This window comes from Mesoplodon bidens, assembly GCF_964165515.1.
Source record: "Mesoplodon bidens genome assembly, chromosome: 1".
Taxonomy (NCBI): Eukaryota; Metazoa; Chordata; class Mammalia; order Artiodactyla; family Ziphiidae; genus Mesoplodon; species Mesoplodon bidens.
In genome coordinates, this window is record NC_138176.1 from 220,282,002 (window position 1) to 220,303,587 (window position 21,586).

At 37.4% G+C, this 21,586-nt stretch overlaps 1 protein-coding gene across 4 annotated transcripts in view; it reads right to left on the minus strand.

Moving 5' to 3' along the window:
- Positions 1-21,586, minus strand: part of ANAPC10 (anaphase promoting complex subunit 10) — a 225,149-nt gene that overhangs the window by 154,727 nt on the left and 48,836 nt on the right. Inside the window, exon 5 of one of the 4 annotated variants that reach the window (XM_081232971.1) lies at positions 16,723-18,437. The exons of the other annotated variants lie outside the window; for them this stretch is intronic. Within the exon in view, the coding sequence (XP_081089097.1) occupies positions 18,234-18,437 (204 nt within the window). The 3' untranslated portion in view covers positions 16,723-18,233. Of the gene's footprint in view, positions 1-16,722; positions 18,438-21,586 lie in introns of those variants that run through there. 4 annotated transcript variants of the gene reach the window in all.

A 21,586-nucleotide genomic window follows, 5' to 3' on the forward strand; every position in this document is an offset into this window, starting at 1 on the left:
ACATTAATTGTATGTCATTCAAAATGCGTCAAGCATCTTAGATATGCTCCAGTTTAGTGAATTATTTTTATGTTTGTAAATATAAGAATAATAAAAGAACTTTTGGTTTGTCACATGAGATCCTGGTCCCCCTAACTAATTTTTCTTTAAGTCTGAAGTTCAGTAACTACTTAATCTTCTACCAAGATTTTGTTTGTTTCATTTTCAGAAACCTAGCACTCATGGTTAATGAGGACAACTGTTCTCAACTCCTTTGCCTCCACTTTCAAATCCCCCCCACTCTATCCCTTAAATGCTAACTGTAGATTCCAATTAGGTTTATACCTTTTTTCAAATCTCTCTTGACACTAGAAAACACACAAGTACATAAACACATACGAAGTACTTTTACCCTCAAACTTTCCAAGCAATATATTAAAATGCCATCACACTACAGCTTGAACCCAGTAGTCAAATCTGTTCATCACTCAACAAACTGTACACTTACTATGTACTGGATACTGGAAACCGTGACAGGTGTAGTAAGAGAAAATGATCAATTTATTGGAAACTAATGTATTTTATGTTCAGGAAATATATCTAATCACCCATCAATTCTTATGCACATACCATTTTGACAAATATAATTTACAAATGCTTTGAAAAATAGTTTAGGAAATAATGGATTCCCAAAACCCAACGAAAATGACAGCTGAAGAATCTGAAAAATGAATAAATCCACAAATGCAAAGGGAATAGGAGAGGTTAAGAAGAAGCAAGGTGCATTGTACCCTAATATCTCTGAAACTGAAAGCACCAGGTAGTTCTGAAGGTAGGGGTGCCAAGGTTAGGTTAAAAATGAACAAATAAGCAAACAATAAAACTAGCTGAAGTCCATATAAGGAATAGTTTGATGCCAAGATTCTCACCAGTCCCCAGTTTAAGCAGGCAGGTGACCATCCCTTCCCTACTCCTACAGAAAACTACAAGTTTATACTATCAGTACAAGTTAAAGAAGGGAGGCTCTAGATTCAGGTAAAGCAAGACTAGATGGCAGCACCTTATTATTTTTTTTTTTTAAAGTGAGTGAACATCTACATACTTAACAGTGAACCTCAGCTCCCTTCTTCTTGCTCAGCTATAAGGATGCTGACTCCCAGGCAGATCACCCTGAAGCTCCTTCCACATCCCACCTCCTATCCCCTGCCCCATGCCTCCAAGGCCGGAGAATGAATTACTATTTTCTGGAAAAAATCATACTATAAGGAAAAGAGAAAAGCTGAAAAAGAAAAAGTCCATAAGAAAAGAGTTACACATAGTGTTGAGTCTCCCCAATTTAATAAATATTTATTGAATGCCTATTTTGGGCTGGGCACTATTCCAGATGGTTGGAAGATATCAATGAAAATAAAAATAATAAAATCTCTGCTCTCATGGAGCCGATGCTCTAGTGGGGGAAGACAGAAAAATGAACAACAAATATAATAAATAAGGTATTATATATTAGGTAATAAAAGTGCTATGAGGAAGAAAAAGAGCTATGGGAAAAAAATAGAGCAGGGAAAGAAGGATCAGAAGTACCAGGGGGCAGGTGTGTGCATTTTTAAGTAAGGTGGTCAGAATAGGCCTCACTGAGGAGGTGGCATGTGTGCAAAGAGGTGAGGGTACCAGCCTGACCACATTGCTGTAAGGCCTGGTAAGCATCAAACTCTATCATGAACACAAACTGCTTCCAAACTGCTAATTTGTGCCTCTCTCCTAGGCTATGAGAAAATAGCCAAGGATCTCCAGGCATGTAAAAAAAAAAAAGAAAAAGAAAACAAAAACAAAAATGGAAATTAAACAAGCAAAAACAAAAAGGAACTCTCAAGAGAAGCAGTAAAAGGAGGACAAGAAACTTAAAAACAAAACAAAGCATTATTAATATTCCCCGCAACATAACAGAATGCATCCTTAAAACAAGAACGGAATGCTTTTTTTTAAAAGACCAAGAAACAAAAAGAGGTCTTAGAAATATATATATACGTACATTTTTAATTATACAAAGTTAAATGAATTGCTTGGAATATGAGAAAACAAAAGAGAAAAAAATGAGAAAATCAGTGGCTCAATGCAGGAAGTATCACAGCTAACAAATGTAAATTCAGAAACAGACAACAGAGAAAATAGAGGAAAAATATGAAGGAACATAAGAGCATCTCCCAGAACTAAAGGACAGGTGTTTCCACATTGATGGGAACCACTGCGCACTCAGTAAAATGAAGGAAACACACACACACACGCATACACACACACACACACACACCCCCCCCATGTTATAGCCATCGTAAAATTTCTGAACATCAAAGGTACAGAGATTTTAAAAGCCTCTGCAGAAAAAAATAGGTCACATGCAAAGCATCAGTAATCAAAAGTGGCATTGTATTTCTCAACATTTACACAGAAAACTATGAGGCAATGGAGAATGTGCTTAAAATTCTGATGAAAAATTATTTCCAAACAAGAATTCCATACCCAGCCAAATCATCCCTCGAGGGTGAGATTAAAATAAAGGTTTCAGTCATGCAAGGTTTCAACATTTTTACCTTCCATGTGGAGGATGCATTTCACCAAAAGAGGAAGTAAATCAAGAAAGATGAAGACATGGGGTCCAGGGAAAAAGGAATCTACCAAAGAAAAAAGTGAAGGAAATTCCCAAGATGATGTTGAAGGGATGTCTTAAGAAGATGGCTGTTAGTCCAAGTCCTCCGAAGAGACACCAAGACATGAACAGATATACAAGAAATTTATTAAAGGAAACATCTGTGAAAGAAAATGGGGCTGGAGCCAGGGGAGGCTGGAAGAGCTGTCAGACACCATGCAGGTCTGGGCCCAGGAGGAGACGGGAAGGAAGGAGGGAGGGGTGTATGTGTTAGACTGCAGTGCAGTTCTAGGGAAAGTTTGGCAAGGCTGTCAAGAAGTCCTTAAGCCACGGCTGCCTGACAGAAGACTCCAGAGTCCCCAGGAATGAGCCTCCGTTAATACCCCTGCTGTGCTCACTCACTGGCTGGGGGCACAGACGTGGTGATGGATACCAGAAAGCAGCAGCTGGGGCCATCAGTCAGTTACTCCCTGTGGTCAGAGATCTGAGAGGAACATTCTCAAGGCCACCTGTGGTGGCTCTGTAACGTGCCAACTAGGCTAACCTAAACTACATTTCCCAGAATTCCCTTCCTGGCATGTTTCTGGTTAGGTGAGACAGAAGAGATATTTGCAGGCAAGATTTCGAAGGCAGATGTGAAGCAGCAGCCATTCTGTGCTTTGATGTAGGTGAGTCCACAAGTTTTGTAGATCCCCAAACTAGTGATCACACACGTTGTCACTATCTGCTGGCACACCCCACTGTCATGGGGCAGCAGCCAGGCCTACAGTTGCTCCACCTTCCCCTGGGTCTTCCTGCAGCTTCTCTGCCTCCCAGGCCAGGTATGTGTCTGCTCCATGACAAAGGGTATTAGCTCCTTCTGCAGGTCGCTGGCATCACAAGGTGGGAGGCGGTGAGAACTGACGTGGATCCCAGTTCCTCGAATTGGTGCTCCTGGGTTCCAGCTTGCCATTGCCCTTCACCGTTACACATCCGTCTTCACTTTTGACTCCTTGCCCCGTGGTGTCAAGCTCTGGCATCAGATGTGAAAACAACCAGCCTTATAGAATTTATTTAACCAACTCCTACTCATGTAAGGCAAAATCCTTGAAACAAATCTCTTACGATATACCAGTCCCCATACACACACACACACACACACACACACGCGTGCTCTGCTTCCCCGAATGAACCTCCACTGACGCACGGACACAGTAGCTGGGCTGAAGGTCCAGGAGGGATGTTTCCATGAAAAAAATGTGAAACCGAAAGAGTATGTATGTTTCCAGAGGTTTCTGACAGATCCGTCAGAGAATTTAGGGATATATCAGTAACTGATAACATTTTTTAAATTCAGGAAAAAATGAGGCAATCATTAATTCTAGGAAAACAAAATTATGGCTGAAAAGGAAATTTAAAGCATGACTCAGGTATAAAAACAATACATGGTCATGACAGTGAAAACATGTAAAATGATTTAGCAAGTAGCATGAAAAACTATATTAGGAAGATAAAGAGAAGTATATAAGAGAAGAAACAGGATTATAGGGCTAAATCCTGATATTTCATAGTAAGACATCATTAGATCATGTCTTTATAGATATGTGCACACATGCTATGTAGAACTGCACATAACTACTATAGCTATCCATACACATATGTCATGGAGAAATATGAAAGCAAATATCAAAAAGAACCCCCCAAATGGCTAAAATAACTAAGAATAAGAGAACTGCTCCCGAGGAACAGGATGGGGGTGTGGAACAGAGAGAGAAGTGCTGTTGCAGTCCTTTCAGACTTTCAACCTATGTACATACTTTACTGTAGCAAAAATACACTTAAACTTAAAAAATCAAACTGAAAAGTTAAACTGAAAAAAGTTAAAGTCAGTAGAACTGAAAATTAAAGAATAAGACTCATCAAGTTGGAAAAAAAAATACGGAGGAGGAAGGGAGAAATCTGACGATACCAAGTCTAAACCATTTAGAGTTCAAAAAGAGGCACTAATCTATTGCTTAGGGATGCATGCAAAGGTGGTAAAACTCTTTTTTAAAAAACTAAGAAAATTATCATAAAAGGTTAGGAGTGGTTACCTTTCAAAGGTACGGAAAGGACTGCGATAGGGAAGGGAGGAGGTATACTCCCAGCTCTGGGATGCTCATAAAGTTCAATTCCTTACATTAGACAGGTTATATACACACATAAACTATATGTGTGCTTTATGGACTTTGGGGAGGAGACGGCACTAAGCACCCAACAGAAACAATTGCAGCAACACCAGTCTACACTTGCAGTACTCCTCCTGCCACGTATGAGGCTTAGCTTTTTCCCAGTAGTTAGGCTTCCAAGTAAATTATGATTTGCTATTAAATGAGCTCTAAAATCAACAAATGCATATTTCATTTACATTTTACATTCATTTATCTTTTATCCTAGAACAAAAATGAGAAACAGAATTTGTATGCATGGTAGATATGATAAAACTTTATGTAAACACTTACAAATTTCGACTTTTCACATACCTTAGTAATTTTTAAGGTACAGCAAATTTAAAACGTATACTGTTATCCTATCACCGTAAATCTTAATAGTAAATAAACTCACAACAAGGAAAGGTTAAAGATAGCCTTTAAGTATACATGGCAGAATTACATCTAAGGAGAAGGCTGTTTGAAGGCCTACTGCTGTATTACAAAACACTGGGAAAGAGATGGGGGAATCGGCAACTTAAGATACCAAAGAATCACTATGAAATACTTTTTATGTAAATCATTTAACCACTAAGTGAATAATTGCTTATTTAAAAAATCCAATTGAAGCAGAAGGACACATGGAGACCCAATTACCTTTTAAAAAATAGTTCAGAGAAATACAAATACAGTATGTTCTCATGTGGAATGTAAAAATGCCACACTCATTGAAACAAGGAGTACAGTGGTGATTGCCAGGGGCTGGGGGTAAAGGAACTGGGGAGATGTTGGCTAAAAGGAACAAACTTCCAAAATGAATAATTGCTGGGAAGCTAATGTCCAGCACACTGACTAGAATTAACAATACTGTATTATATGCTTAAAAGTTGTTAACAGACTAGATCTTAAATGTTATTACCACACACACAAAATGGTAATTATGTGAGGGGATAGAGGTGTCAACTAACTTTATCCTGGTAATCATTTCACTGTATATATGGTGTGTGTGTGTATCAAATCATCACACTGTACACTTAAACTTACATATATGTCAATACTATCTCAATAAAGCAGTAAATAAATAATAAGTATACAAATAAATAAGAAAAAAGATGTTTTAGTATCTCAATGAAGCCTTCAAAAAGTCTTTTCACAATCAAGCTGCCTTCAGAAGGACTGTTAAAAAGCTAACTAAGGCAAGACCTATAAGAAGCAGGTGATAAACTTAACAAATACTTTTTGATCAAGAGACATGTAAAGACTTTTACTGCAAGGATATCACAATTCTATGGAGGTAATGACTAAAAAGTAGAATTCTGACTGCAATATAATCCTAAATACACTTTAAGGAGATATGGAGCTCTGAAAGGGACTGGAAGTCAAGGTAATGGGAATTATTTAGGAGTGGATGAAAGAGACACCCATTAATTAAGGCTGACTCCATTCAAGTTTTCTTGGCTTTGTGACTTTTCCTCTTCTATGAGATAATAACAGTTAACAGCAAATAACGTGTTTGGAGCGCTTACTCTTTGCCAGGCATTGTTTTAAGAATTTTACAGGTACTGAGTCATTCGAGCCTTGCAATAGCCCTATGAGTTCACTATTTTCATCTTCCTTTTATACACAAGAAATCTGAGGCCCAGAGACACCAACTTTCCAAGGTTCAGAGTTAAGTGGCAGAACAGGAACCCAAACCCCAGCAGATGACTCCAAAGCTCATGCTCCTGGATCTTCATCAACCCAAAGATATAAATGTATATCCAATAGCTATATACAGCTGAAACTCCCAAGTTCATGAGATTCTATAGAAAAGCACATGCTTTTACAGCCTATGAAAACATTACCAGTTTTCAAGGCTTTGCTCCTTTCAGCTACCATTTAGTGAGCTGCTACCATGTGCAAGGCTCTTAACTGACACTTGTTTTAATCATCCCAACACCGCAGCCCTAGTTTACAGCTGAGGAACCTGAAGTTCATAGAGAGGTTATATAATTTGCCGAGGGTCACCTAGCTGGTGAAGGATGAAGCCAGGACTTGAAAGTAATTTCCCTGCCAAAACTCTGAACATTACAGAAGTAATAAAGCAGTCTTGACGTATGTCTCTCTGGAATAAAAAATGAGGCAAAAATATATTCTGAGATGAGTACAAGTGAATAATATTTGCAATTCAAATGTAATTGAAATACATATGCCTTAAAGAGATGTGGAACTCTGAAGGGGATTGGGAGGAAAAGAAGAAAGTAACTCAACTCTGTGAAAGTCTCACAATACTCATTGTTTCCTATTAGTTACGGTGCCTAGAGGTAAAGCATGACATTGGGAACAAATGAAGTTCTTGTTATAGGCCCAGGCAGAGGTGAAAACCCAATATACACCTCCAGTTATATTGGAAATTAAAATGCAAACATCTCTAGTGTTCTCAATAACAGGTTTTCAAAACAACTGAATTAGTCCCACACACACTTTGCTTGCAAGGTCTGTGATTTCCATTGGTCCTATAATTCATATATATAACAGATTCTGTTTACAAAAGTACAAAAAAGAACCACCTTATAATTTAGTTTCAAATTGTTTATCCAAATCTAGAACATCTGTCTAGAATGGTTAAGGTGGATTATACAAAATGAGTATTATGGAGTATGAAGTAATGAATTTTATTTTACATGAATTTTAAAAGCATTGAACTAACTCTACTGCTTGTTGCTTAGATATTATGAAGTTTGACTTCACCTTGGCGTGAATTACTATCATTTTAAGAAAAATGTTAACTAGTTTCCTAAAGCTGCAATCAGTGACAACTGAGTAGAAAAAGCAAAGACATTTCTGTTCTATTCACAAGCACCAACAAACAGCCCAGTGGGGAAATGGCAGCGTGCCAGGCTGCCCCGTGAGCAATTAGGCTTCGTGGCAATCAGGAGACCCAGGCGTCTTAGGCCCTTAGAAAACTAGTATGTTAAGGACTTGGTGCTTTTACTACCCTTTCCTGGAGGCATGTGTGAGACATATCTTGTTTAGATGACAATCTCTTCCATCTACAGGACCAAAAGAAAGGTTAAGACAACTAAGTAATAAGAAGCAAATTGAGGAGAACATGTGAGAGATTAGCAAGCATCACTGTTTACTGGACCTACTGACTAAATGTAATAACTGATCTCAGATAGACAGTAATCTCATTCTAATAATCAGAAGAAACAATAATTAAAAGGCTCATACAATTATTGTAAAATGTAAAAGTGCATTTTAATTGATGAAGAAACGCAGTGAAATTCAGAGGCAAACCAACCTGAAATTCTCTCTCAATGAACAACAGTTGAAATGGATAAAAATTCAGTTTCAGCCAAAACATGTGTATATTTACTCCTTTACTAACTTCTACATGGAAGGTTTCTAAGAAAAAAACAAACGACATTGAATGATTCAGATAAACCTTATGCCAGACTGTGGGCATCAACTTCCATTTCACCAAATTTAAACCTGAAGCTCCCTATTACCTGGTAAATGTTTTCTCTTTTTGATATTTTATGAGTCTGAGTGAAAGGTTGAGGCTGTCAACACACTGGATTACATTTTGTAAATTTGCTGTCTATGTCTAATAAGATACCCAACAGCATAACAAGAATAATACATTCCTTGAATGTATTCCTTTCTAATAAATTCCTTGATTAGAGTAATTACGTAGGGTCACTTCAAAAATTTTACTAACTCAATATTGTCAAGAATCCATCATATTTAAGTATCTGAATTTCAAATATCTGAATTTGTCCTGAAGTACAGGACAAATTTATGATATTTTTATATTCATCTAGCCAAGATACACTTTACTTTATAAATAAAATAGATTTTAGAGGGCAAAAGTCAATATTTAAATCAATCCTTCATATATATCTTCAACAAAAGCTCATTATTTCTCACCTTTAATACTTTATAATTTCATTTAAAGTTTTTTATTATTTTATAGTATATAAACATACAAGCCTTTTCTCTACTTCTTGATGTGCCGGTAACAGTTGTGTAATATACATCTATGACAACTTAGCCTATAAACAGAATTCCTCACAAATTTAAAACCTAAGGACCAACAAATGTTTCACTACACTCAGAAAACACAGAGTCTTTATTCCGACAGGAACTTTCAGTAAAAAAGTGACGTGTGAACAGCAGACACTGATGTTCACACAAGCATACTGCAGACAACCCAGCAGGCGGTTTTCTATTTTTTTTGGATTATGCTCTGGAGGTGCTGGCACAATGGAATTTCAATACCATAATTGCTTATTTCTCTGTGTATTTTTAAAATAATAGGTAAAGAAAAAAATCAACTACGAAAATAACAAAATATTTTTCATTCTTCTTTTCAAAGGATGTAATTTATAACCATTACACAAATAGAGAAGAAGCACAAAAGGGGGGAAAAGAGAAATAAAGTAATGTTCCAAAGGTTCAGTTTACAAGGACCTCACACTAAGTTTTTTTTTTTTCCTGCAACTCTTACTAGAAACAGTATTATTTGCTAAAAATGCACTAGCTGCCAAGAGCCATGGTCCATCTAAAGCAAAATGCTTAAGATGGAAATAGAGTGTTAAGACAGAAAAAAGGGGCAAGATTCAGTATACAAATTTCTGTAAAATCTATTTTAAAAAAAGAATAAGATGAGGTTTTAATTTTGATATTTTCTGCCTGAAAAATAAATGCAATACTAAATAAAATACTAAAATATATAGCAGTGTATTAAAACAATAAGATGTAATCAAATTCCAAACTTTCTAATTAAACCTTTCTCTTTTTTTTGTAAGTTATTGGGAATTCAACACTAGCCTTGGTTCACATGATAGAACAATGGGAAAATTTTCCGAGTGGTTGAACACTAACCCTGACAAGTGTGGAGAGCCAACTACAATACATTATATGGTAGCATAACCTGCCACCCACGTTGCTGAGAGAACAGCTTTCAAACACATGCACTGAGCTGTAAAACCACAAAATCCCTTATTACACATTGTCTTTCTTACTCTAGGTGAAATATACCACCAATTCTTTCCCATTATAAATCTTTTTTATTACTATTTTTGAAGCCCACTTAACATTTTGACTGTCTTATTCTTACAATGTAAAAGGTGTCTTTTTTTAAACAGGAAAATGAAACAGGACTGTTATCACCCTCCTACAGTATTACAATGAAGGCTGATACCTGCCACACAATTTCTCAGAGCTGATTTTGGAAATCCATATTACCCAAAATGAGTTTTAAGCTAAAGTTTTTTTTATTCCTTTAAAGACCAAGGTTCACTAAGTTTCTTAAAGCATTTGAAAACACTTGCATTCTTTAAGAAAGACTGATATATTGCTTTGGGGATTCTTTTATAAAATACATGGTCTTCATCATTACCCGCCCCCCCAAAAAGAAAAGAGAGAGAGAGAGAAAACCAAATCGTCAAAATCTGTCATGGAATGAGTGTTCTTTCTCATTCTGTGTCTCTTCCCAACATTCCTCCCTTTCCCCACTCTGGCACAAATCAAAACCTGTACCAAAAAACAAACAAACAAAACCAGAAAGCTATTTTAGAATCAAGGATATAAGATAATATCCATCTTATGTTGGTAAAATATTTAAATAAAGCAAGACTGTAAGATGGCAAATATGCTTCATCCTCATTACGGCACTGTGCTTTGTCAAAGATGTGTTTTTACTGTTCAGAAAAGAACTCACTGCAATGACTATCAAATCTGTACAAAACAGCTAGAGATACAGAACAGGAAGGGTGAAGAAAACAACTTAAAAGACACTACTTTTATAGAAATTCAAAGACACTACTTTTTAGAGATTCAAGATGGTAAAAATCATTCTAAAACTGTGTGTTTCTCTCTACATTTGCCTAATTAATTTCCCTCCGAAATTCTCCTATCCTTTACATCCCCCATCTCCCCAACTCCCACCCACCATGACCCACCTCTGTCCACAATCTGCTAACTGAATCACAGCCTTCCAGGACAGTTACAGGACATAACAGTTTCTTCTGGGGTTTTCATTTGCAATGTTGCTGGCACGGAGAATTTTATTTGTGAGTGTTTCTATTATACTGACAAGGTCAATTAGTCCCGTCAACTATTGGTCTTTCTGCCTGATAGCTTGGTGGATTATTCAAGTGGGACCATTCATAACCTATAACTGAATGCACCCAATTAACATCAGAAACATGACAATACTGTTATCTAATGGGATTTTAAGTTTATCTTAATAACATGCCATAGTAATGTCATTTTCTCCAAACTGGTGGTTTAATATCTGATAGAAACTCTACATTTGCCTCAAATTGAATTGATTTGTAAATTATGATATACAAATTACATAGAGTAATTTCTATTTTATGGAAGTTTATTATAAAAATGTTGAAGCTTTTTTAAAAACAATAATCAGCTATTATGCCTACATTTGCTTATATGGTTTATACAACGAAATAAAGAATATGACAACCCTTTAGTATGCAATATCCAGTACTCTTATCAAGATTTCTCCCAAGGTGCAGAAAGCACTACTACTCTGCCAGAAGCTATTGTGGAAATTAGTTTGTATTTTACTTCAAATATTCAAAAAATCTTTATGCTGTCAAATATTATTTTTAAAAAACACAAAAGAGAATTTGCATCATTGGGTGTTTGCTCTGTGACAGGCAATATGAATAAGTACTTTGCAAACTTTATCTTACTTAACTGTCTCAGGAACCCAATGAAAAAGCATTGTTATCCCTATTCTATGCATGAGGAACCTAGTAAGTGGCAAAATTGAGATATGAAACCAGATGTGTCTAGTTTGCCAAAGTGCGGTCTTTCAACATCACTCGGCCTAAGAAATATGAGATAATCCCCCATCATCTCACAGTATCATCTTGTAATAACTGGACCATAGAGTACTTTCAAGCTTCAAAACTATCCTGTAAAAGAATGATGCCCAATTATTACTGAGCAACAACTAGAAAAAGATGAATACGGGTGTCTGGTATCCATTTAATTATATCGACACTAAAGTTTTATTAACAGTAAGACAATACTCCAGTTTTTTTCGTTTCGCTTCCAACCCAAATGTACCCTCACATATATGAATGTACATGTGATCTCCCACACACAGGCCTGCCCCCATGTATTACCTGCTCATACACACAAACTCATCCAAACTGTCACACCCAATACTCCCAGTTTCTAAGCCAAAAGTATTGTCTATTATTCTGGGCCACAAAGAAGTGAAAAGCTATCTTAACACCACGTATCAAGGTATCAATTTTTTGCAAAGAAGGATTTTTAAAATAAGTTTTAAATAACTTTTTCATAAAGTAATTTTTAAACTATCTGAGCTAGTGAGTCAATTTAAAATATGTTCTAGCAAAAATTGTATTGTGATTATCTCTATCTTTGCTTTATGAATTTTAAACAGAAGCAATTCATTCAACTGTTAGGCCAAACTGCCCTAAAAGCAAACGCCTACCAAGAAGAGCACACTGTACATTTCCCAAACTCAAATACTACTCCCAAATTCTCTGCTCTGGGTGCCTTCAGACTGGCTAGAGTGACTCTCAGGGCTCCATTCACTGCTTAGTGGAAATGTCTGTAAAAATATTTGTGCAGTAAGGATAGACAAACCTTTATGAAAATACTGGTTTGGCTAAAAGTTGTGGCAGTTAAGATGTACATAAATAATTTTTTTAAATGACTGTTTATACCCCTTACTCTATAAATGTATTACTATAAATATTATATTAATTCAGAAGAATACAGCCTCCAGAGAAAGTACAAAGACTGAGAAGTAGAATTCAGAGTCATCAGTATGAAGTCAGCTTTGTTTATTTTTTAAATACATCAAAATAAATCTCTCATAAGCACAAAAAATTTAAGAACAGAGTACAAAATCAAAGGAAGTATCCACTTTAGTAAGCTGTTACCTTAGTCAAGAAAGATCCAATATTTTGACACAATGGTCCAACATGTGATCCAACAGATTTTATGCTATTAACTGGATCATATCCGAAAGATTAAACTGCTAAACTATTCCCTTACTAAAGTCACAAAATAATGCCACTGGTGCTGTTGTTTCAAAGGATTAAATCTATATGTTTAATCCAATGCCAATGGAAATTTCATTAAGGTTTAAAACAACAACAACAACTAGAAAACCTGCATGGAATGTATGCTCTATCCAACTGTGGACAACTGATACTGAAATGCCAAATATCAACATTAATTTTTTTTTTTTTTTTTTTTTTTTTTTTTGCGCGGTACAAGGGCCTCTCACTGTTGTGGCCTCTCCCGTTGCGGAGCACAGGCTCCGCGACCATGGCCCGCGGCCCCAGCCGCTCCGCGGCATGTGGGATCCTCCCGGACCGGGGCACGAACCCGTGTCCCCTGCATCGGCAGGCGGACTCTCAACCACTGCGCCACCAGGAAAGCCCTCTCATTTTTTTAAGTAAATAAACAGAGGCTCCAAAAGGACAGAGAAAATGCCCTGTATTATAAAATAAAGAAGTAATAATAGTACCAAGACTTCAACTCTGATCTGACAGACTCCAAAACCTACAATTAAAGCAGCATGTGGCAAAGACAATCTAGAAACATGTTCCTTCCTCTGGCTTAAGTCTCATCCTCTGTCCCACTTTAAATACAATACTTAAAACCCAGACTACAGCTTACGAAACAGACTGGGTTTTTGCCCCTGGAAGCCAAGGTTAGAGAACTATGCGTTCAAGGGCAAGTACAATATGACTCTGGGGGAATACCAGCAAGTTTCAAATGACTACGACTTCAGGTTAAATGGAGTTCAGTGAGTCATGGTAATTCCAGGCTACAGATAATCCTGATCTTAGTCAACAGAAAATTGTCAAATTTGAATTCCGTATCAGCGTTCAACAATTCTCTCTCAACATAAGGCAACTCTTCATTCAAAATAAGTCATTTAAAGCCAGGAACATCTCTCAGTGCCTTTCACTATTCTTCCACAGAGAAATGATAAAAATTTTAAATGGATAAAGCTAACGTTTAACAACCAGATTTTACAAACTAGCTGAGAATAATTTTGACTTGATTTTTATCTTTTTATTATCTTAAATGTGACGCAGCTACCTAAATACTATGGTTGAAGGGTGAAGGCAGGCAGAGAGTTCTTTTCATTCATCAGTCTGTTCTGACTCCCTAAAGTGCCTTCTTTATCATACTTAACCTGAGCTTATCACCATTGGGCCAGGAATAAGAGGCAAGTTATAAGTCTCCTAGATTCTCCCAAAGTAAATTATATTCCCTTTAGTCATTATCTTCTCTAAGATCTTATGCTTACACCAGAAAGTGGGGCTGCCAGGGTAGAATCAGTTTAAGAACTAATCTGCCTAGAACGCTTTTCTTTAGCAAAGTAAAGCTAAAACAGATGCCCCTACACTATCTTTAAAATAAATACAACTGCCATTGCAGAAAAAAAAATTGCACAAATATTAACTGAGCACCTACATGCCAGGTACTTAGGCATGACGGTAATTGACAGATACTGTTCCTGTGCAAGTGGAGGCTATCAAAGATTTGTGGCAGCTGATAAGAAATATGGCACAAAATTCTTAAATAAATGGCAGAAGGGTAAGATTAGGGTACAGAAATATACATAGAATTGTTTATAAGTAGGTCACAAATTTGGCTCCACAGTTCCTGACAGTCAAAGCAAAGTGAGTATCATTACTGGTTCTGACAGTACGGAGGCTCTTCTACTTAGATTAGATTCCAAAGAGCTATCGTTAAGTCCATTTAATCCCATGTGCAAAGTTTTAACTATAGAAGCAACTGCTAATACCACCTATTGGTAACTAACAGAGCTAACATACTTCTCCCCGGACCCACTGCCCCCTTACAACAGGCAGGTTTTCATATCTACCAAAGTCCTTAAGTTGAAAGTTCTTTTTTTAAAAATTAATTAATTAATTAATTAATTTTGGGCTGCATTCGGTCTTAGTTGCCGCGCAGGGGCTTTCTCTAGTTGTGGCGAGCGGGGGCTACTTTTCATTGCGGTGCGCGGGCTTCTCACTATGGTGGCTTCTCTCGTTGCGGAGCACGGGCTCTAGGCGTGTGGGCTTCAGTAGTTGTGGCACACAGGCTCAGTAGTTGTGGCTCTCGGGCTCTAGAGCACAGGCTCAGTAGTTGTGCCGCTTGGGCTTAGTTGCTCCACGGCATGTGGGATCTTCCAGACCAGGGAACAAACATGTGTGCCCTGCATTGGCAGACGGAGTCTTAACCACTGCACCACCAGGGAAGTCCCAAGTTGAAAGCTCTTAAGCAGAGGAACTTGTGTGTGTGTGTGTGTGTGTGTGTGTGTGTGTGTGTGTGTGTGTGTGTGTGAAAAATAAAAACCAAACTGCTTTTCCTGAATTCAGATCTGAAGGAAATCTTTACTCTGGATATGTACAAAAAGGCCACTTTGTGATATAGTAGACTACATTCTCAACAATATTCCTAACAGAATTACAACAGCAAATTTCATAATGTCTTAGGTGTCTCAAAGTAGGCCTATTGATTAATAGTAAAGATAAATTCTATAAAAGCAATTTTATAAAATAATGCAGCCGAAGTATAATAGTTATAAGAGCTAAAGAACATGTATGTCTCCAAGCAATTCCCAATTTAAAAAATATATGAAATTCGACTCTTAGAAGATTAGTCTGAAGATCTAAAAATAAGCTTTTGAGACTACTGGCATCACAGTCATTTCTTACACAAGTTTTGTGTGTGACACCTCTTTACTATAATTCCTAAAACATAGGAAAAGAAAGCTTTCAGATTAACTTTTGAGGGTTTAGCAATTATATATAAAATGAGTATAATACTTAGTGGACAATGAAAACGGATGCAATCTGGTTTTTTTAAAGGGCTATTCATTTTTCTCATGAATCTCAAAGAAAGTGCAATTAGGGAATAAGTCAAAGGCCAGTTATCACTGTATACAGTTAGTGTCAAAAGAGACACCGTGTAAACAACATATCGTGTTTGGCCAGATTCACTACAATTAAGTGAAGTGAGAAAAAAAGCAAAAACAGGATCTCAGGTGCTTCCCTGGTGGTCCAGTGGTTAAGAATCCACCTTCCAGTGCAGGAGACTTGGGTCCAATTCCTGGTAGGGGAACTAAGACCCACATGCCGTAGGTCAACTAAGCCCACACACTGCAACTACTGAGCCCACGCGCTCTAGAGCCTGCACGACACAACTAGAGAGCCCACGTGCCACAACTACTGAGCCCGCACTCTGGAGCCCGTGCGCCACAACTAGAGAGAAGCCCGCACGCCACAGCAAAGAGCCCTCACACCACAACGAAAGATCCCGTGTACCACAGCTAAGACCCAATGCAGCCAAATTAATTAATTAATTAATTAATTTGTAAGAAAAACATAAAAAACAGGATCTCAAAGGATGATGTAATCTGCGTGAAAAACTTAATTTACTCTCAAGGCACCATCTACCATCAAATACTCACAGAGTACCTTTTCCTCAACTTCAGAGGAGTTTACCAAATCTGAATACTTCAGTTAACTCATACAAAACTGAAATACAGTAAGTTAAAGAATATAAGACTATTTTAACTGGGATTCTTTAAGAATTAGAGTAGAAACACTATTTAGTCTAAACATTTTACAGAGTTAGAATCTATGTACTTTCAAAGTTGCTTTCTAAATACAGATAAGTAGATATACTAATATACTAAAATAGAATTTTAGTAATTACTGGCTATAAGTCTCTTTTATAATTATTTTATTGATTTCTATTATAAAATTAGAGATGTTTTCCTACAGAAAAAAATCAGGGTACTTATTATTACGAAATCTCATTTGCTTATTTAGCAAGTACGCTATTTCAGGGAAGAAGTAGGGAAAACAGGAGTTGTCACTTTGTTATAATCATTATTTTTTTTTTGTTTTTGCAGTACGCGGGCCTCTCACTGCTGTGGCCTCTCCCGTTGCGGAGCACAGTCTCCGGACGCGCAGGCTCAGCGGCCATGGCTCACGGGCCCAGCCGCTCCGCGGCTCCCGGACCGGGGCACGAACCCGTGTCCCCTGCATCGGCAGGCGGACTCTCAACCACTGCACCACCAGGGAAGCCCTAAAATCATTATTTTATGTGAGTCAATGTGCCAGTTAAACCCTAAGAAAACTGCTTACCCTCAGTGGTGAGGAGATAGACAGTATATTACATATTTTCTTTTTTTTTTATAAAGACTTTATTTTTTAAAGCAGTTTTTGATTCATAGCAAAATGGAGAGGAATGTACAGAGATTTCCCATATACCCTCTGTCTCCACACATGCATAGCTTCCCCATTATCAACATACGCCACCAGAGTGGTACAATTATTACCAAGGGTGAACCTACAGTGACACGTCATAATCATCTGAAGTCCAAAGTTTACATTAGGGTTCACTCTTGATGTTGTACATTCTATGGATTCAGACAAATGTACAATGACATGTACATCATTATATTGATAGTATCACACAGAGTATTTTCACTGCTCTAAAAATCCTCTCCGCTCCATGTATTCATCTTCCCACCACCCCCAGTTCCTGGCAATACCTAATCTTCTTACTGTCTCCATAGTTTTGCCTCTTCTGGAATGCCACATAGTTATAATTATACAGTATGCAGCCTTTTAAGATTGGCTTCTTTCACTTAGGAATATGCATTTAAGGTTCCTCCATGTCTTTTCATGACTTGAGAGTTCATTTCTTTTTAGTGCTGAATAACATTCCATTGTCATTGTCTAGATGTACTACAGTTTATCCATTCACCTACTGAGGAACGTCTTGGTTGCTTCCAAGTTTTGGCAATTGCGAATAAAACTGCTATAGACATCTGTGTGCAGGGTTTTGTGTGGATATAAGTTTCAACTCATTTGAGTAAATATCAAAGCTCATGACTGCTGGATCATATGGTAAGAGTATGTTTAGTTTTGTAAGAAACTGCCAAACTGTCTTCCAAAGTGGCTGCACTATCTTGCATTACCACCAACAATGAATGAGAGTTCCTGTTGCTCCACATCTTCGTGAATACTGGCCAATGTAAGTGTTCTGGATTTTTGTCATTCTAACAAAATGTGTAGTGGTATCTCCTTTTAATTTGCATTTCTCCGATGACAAATTATGTGGAGCATGTTTTCATATGCTTATGTGCCACCTGTGTATCTTCTTTGGAGAGGTGTCTGTTAAGATCTTTAGCCTATTTTTTTTTTTTTTCCAGTACGCGGGCCTCTCACCGTTGTGGCCTCTCCCGTTGCGGAGCACAGGCTCCGGACACACAGGCTCAGTGGCCATGGCTCCCGGGCCCAGCTGCTCTGTGGCATGTGGGATCTTCCCAGACCGGAGTACGAACCCGTGTCCCCTGCATCCGCAGGCGGACTCTCAACCACTGTGCCACCAGGGAAGCCCTAGCCTACTTTTTTTTAAATCAGGTTGTTTGTTTTCTTACTGAGTTTTAAAAGTTCTTTACACATTTTGGATAACAGTCCTTTATGAGAAGTGTCTTTTGCAAATCTTTTCTCCCAGTCTGTGGCTTGTCTTCTCATCCTCTTGGTATTATATGTTTCAATCTGAGGTATCTGTAACCATGTGATAATTTTGTCCATTGGGTGGCAAAGAATGGGAACCTACAGATTATATAAAACCCAGAATAAGAACTTATAATCTTCATTATTAAAAATAAGCAACAGTAAATTTACACAGCTACTTAGGAAACACCATATTAATTTAAAACAAGATAAAAGACTTCGGACAATTAAACTCGTTAGACAGCTAATATCTACACGATTTCCCTACTACTGCCTCAGAGTTATGGTACCACGCAGTCTGATTCTAGATCTTCTTTTCTTATCAGAAGTACCTTGAGGGTCTCCTCTGCTTAGTCCCTCTGTCCTACTTAATGAAGCACCAGAGATCAAGACTAGCTATAGACCATTTAATTAGCTAATTATCATTCTTAAGCTAATTCAAACTAGACAATTTGTTCTGAAAATGGCACTGGGATAGTTGGACTAATGTTTCTCTTTTCTACCATCAACTATAATTGCAAATAAAAGAGGAAAGGTCCCCCGCCACCAAAAAAACCTACAAACCCTTGTATTATGATTTTTCTTGATTCGATTATGAAGGAAAAGGACCCCAGAAGAAAGTATCTATTGGCTTGTATTCCCAGTGTTTCTACCCCAATATTCTCACTCTTTTATTCTGAAACTTGGAGATTTTTTTTTTCCTTAGAAATTTTATTCTCTAAATTACCCTGTTTAAAGCTCTTTATAAAATCATTAAGCGAACGCAATCAGCAAAAAAGAAAAACAAATATTTATAAACATTTATGCCGACAGCATGAGCATTGCAAGTAGCAATCAATTTTCAACAGGATAGATCAAGGGAGTAAACAATTTTTAAATACATTTTGAAAATCAATAGTTAATCTATCCTATCACTCACTAACTAGCTCATTTCCCCAGCTACACACTTCAATTTTTCTGAAAAACTTGAAGAAATGTTTTGGTAACTTGTAATCTAATGTGATTTTTTTTTTAAAGAAAAAAAATGAAAGGAATACGTATTGTACGTTGATTCCCAGCTAAAGCACTGCCTTGCTGTGTGACATCGGGCAGCTTGCTTCACCTCTTGGTGTCTCATTCGTAAATAACGGCATCGTACTTGATTAGGAGCTGCTAACTGGTGGCCACACCCAGCAGTGGATATACCTTGTTTGCCTAGCATGTTTTTAAAATTGGGAAATTTCATATTCAAATCCAGATTTCTGATTTCTCTTTAAAAATTAAAAGATTGGCAACCCTGCGCCTATATTCCCTGTGGCAAGAAAGGCTGCAATTGAATAGCAGCTGTCCCCCTTTGGATAAGGCATGGATTCTTGGTGTTGTGTTACCTGCCTGTACGCTCAGCATTTGAGCTTCTGATGAACTAAATTACCTCTAAAGTTTCTTTCAGTTCTAACGTTCTCATGTTTAGAGTGAGCCACACAGCAAAAGATCCATTTCACCTCTCTAAGCCTCAGCTTGATTTGAATATGGGGATGATAATAACATCTAATTACCACGTGAGCTTTGGAGACAGAATGAAATAGTGAGTGGTGACTGCCTAGCACAGTGACATATATGTAGAAAAGTACTTAATAAACAGCAGAGGTAACAATAAACACAAATAATGGTGAACACAATAATTCAAAAATGATTGGTCAATCCAATCTAAGTCAAAATTGACATGCTGATTCTTCTCTTCTGAATGCAACATTGGTACCATCAAAAAACCACCTATTTGCCTCTAAGTTTTGGAGATTACTAGTTCTTCATTTACCACATGTAAAATAAGAGGCTGATGAAAAAAATGGAAGTTCTTGAGTAGGCTCATCTCAATTCGATGTATTTTTTAATTACGATAAATATTTTCAGCAGGTATTTTTCAGCAAGATATGCTGCAGCTCTTTCAGTTGCAACTACTGTTCCATTCAGGGTCATTTTAGTTGCCAAGAATAAAAATTCACTCAAAAGTTTCTACAGGAAGCGGGGGCTTACCGGAAAGTTTATATATCCATGGGAACCCAGGGGAAAGTAAACAACCAGGTATGAGAAAGGTCAGGAAATGAAGCATGTTGGGGCACCAACCACTTGTTCCAGCCTATTTTTCTTTCCCCTGGTTGTCTCTGTCTTTACATCCACTCTATAGTCATTCTACACCATCCTGCCTCCTCCCATACCTCACACTTTATATCCTTCTAACTTTAAAGCTTCAGTTGGCAAACGTCCTTCACCTTACCCACGCTCTCCAAAACACTATCTTTCCGCATCAAGTCTTGCTGCTAACGTGCCTGTTTCTTGTGAGTCATAGTTCTGAGAGAGGTAAAAAATTAAAAATAGAACTACCATGTGATTCTGCAATCTCACTTCTGGGTTTATACTCCAAAGAACTAAAAGCAGGGTCTCAAAGAGATATTTGCCCACCCATGTTCATAGCAGCTTTATTCACAATAGCTGAGAGGTGGAAGCAACCTGAGAGTCCATTGTCAGATGGATGGATAAACATACAATGGAATATGATTTAGCCTTAATAGGGAAAGAAATCCTATCACATGCTATAACCTGGATGAACCTTGAAGACATTGCGCTAAGTGAAATAAGCTAGTCATAAAAAGACAAGTACTGCATGAGTTCACTTATATGAGGTATCTAAGTGTAGTCAAACTCAGAGACAGAAAGCAGACTGGTGGTTACCAGGGGCTGGGGGAAGGGAAAATGAGGAGGAGTTGTTTAATGGACATAGATTTGCAGTTTTGCAAGATGAAAAAGTTCTGGGGATCTGTTATACAACAATATGAATATACTTAACGCTACTGGACTGGACCGTGTAATGCTACTACACTCAAAAGTGTTAAGACAGCAAATCTTATGTTATTTTTTTTAATCACAATTAAAATTTTAAAAAAAAATTTCTGAGAGAAGGAATCGATCAGATTTATTCAGATAAGCCTTTTGAAGCAAACTACATAAGCAAGGGTCAGTGACAAGCCTATGGACTGACCACTGGTATATTTATTTGACAACTTTTCATTAAATGCCTACTGTTTCCAAACTGTGCTAGGTTCTCAGCCAGATGCCCACCCGTGGCCTGTTTGACTGGTCATACTAAGTAGGCTTTCCTTATGTAACAGGGGTTGATGAGCCATATCTCATTTTCACATTTGTAAGTAAAGTACCTATTTCTATTGTACTACATCCTGCCATAGGGTTAATAAAGGGTTTTCTAATTCTGT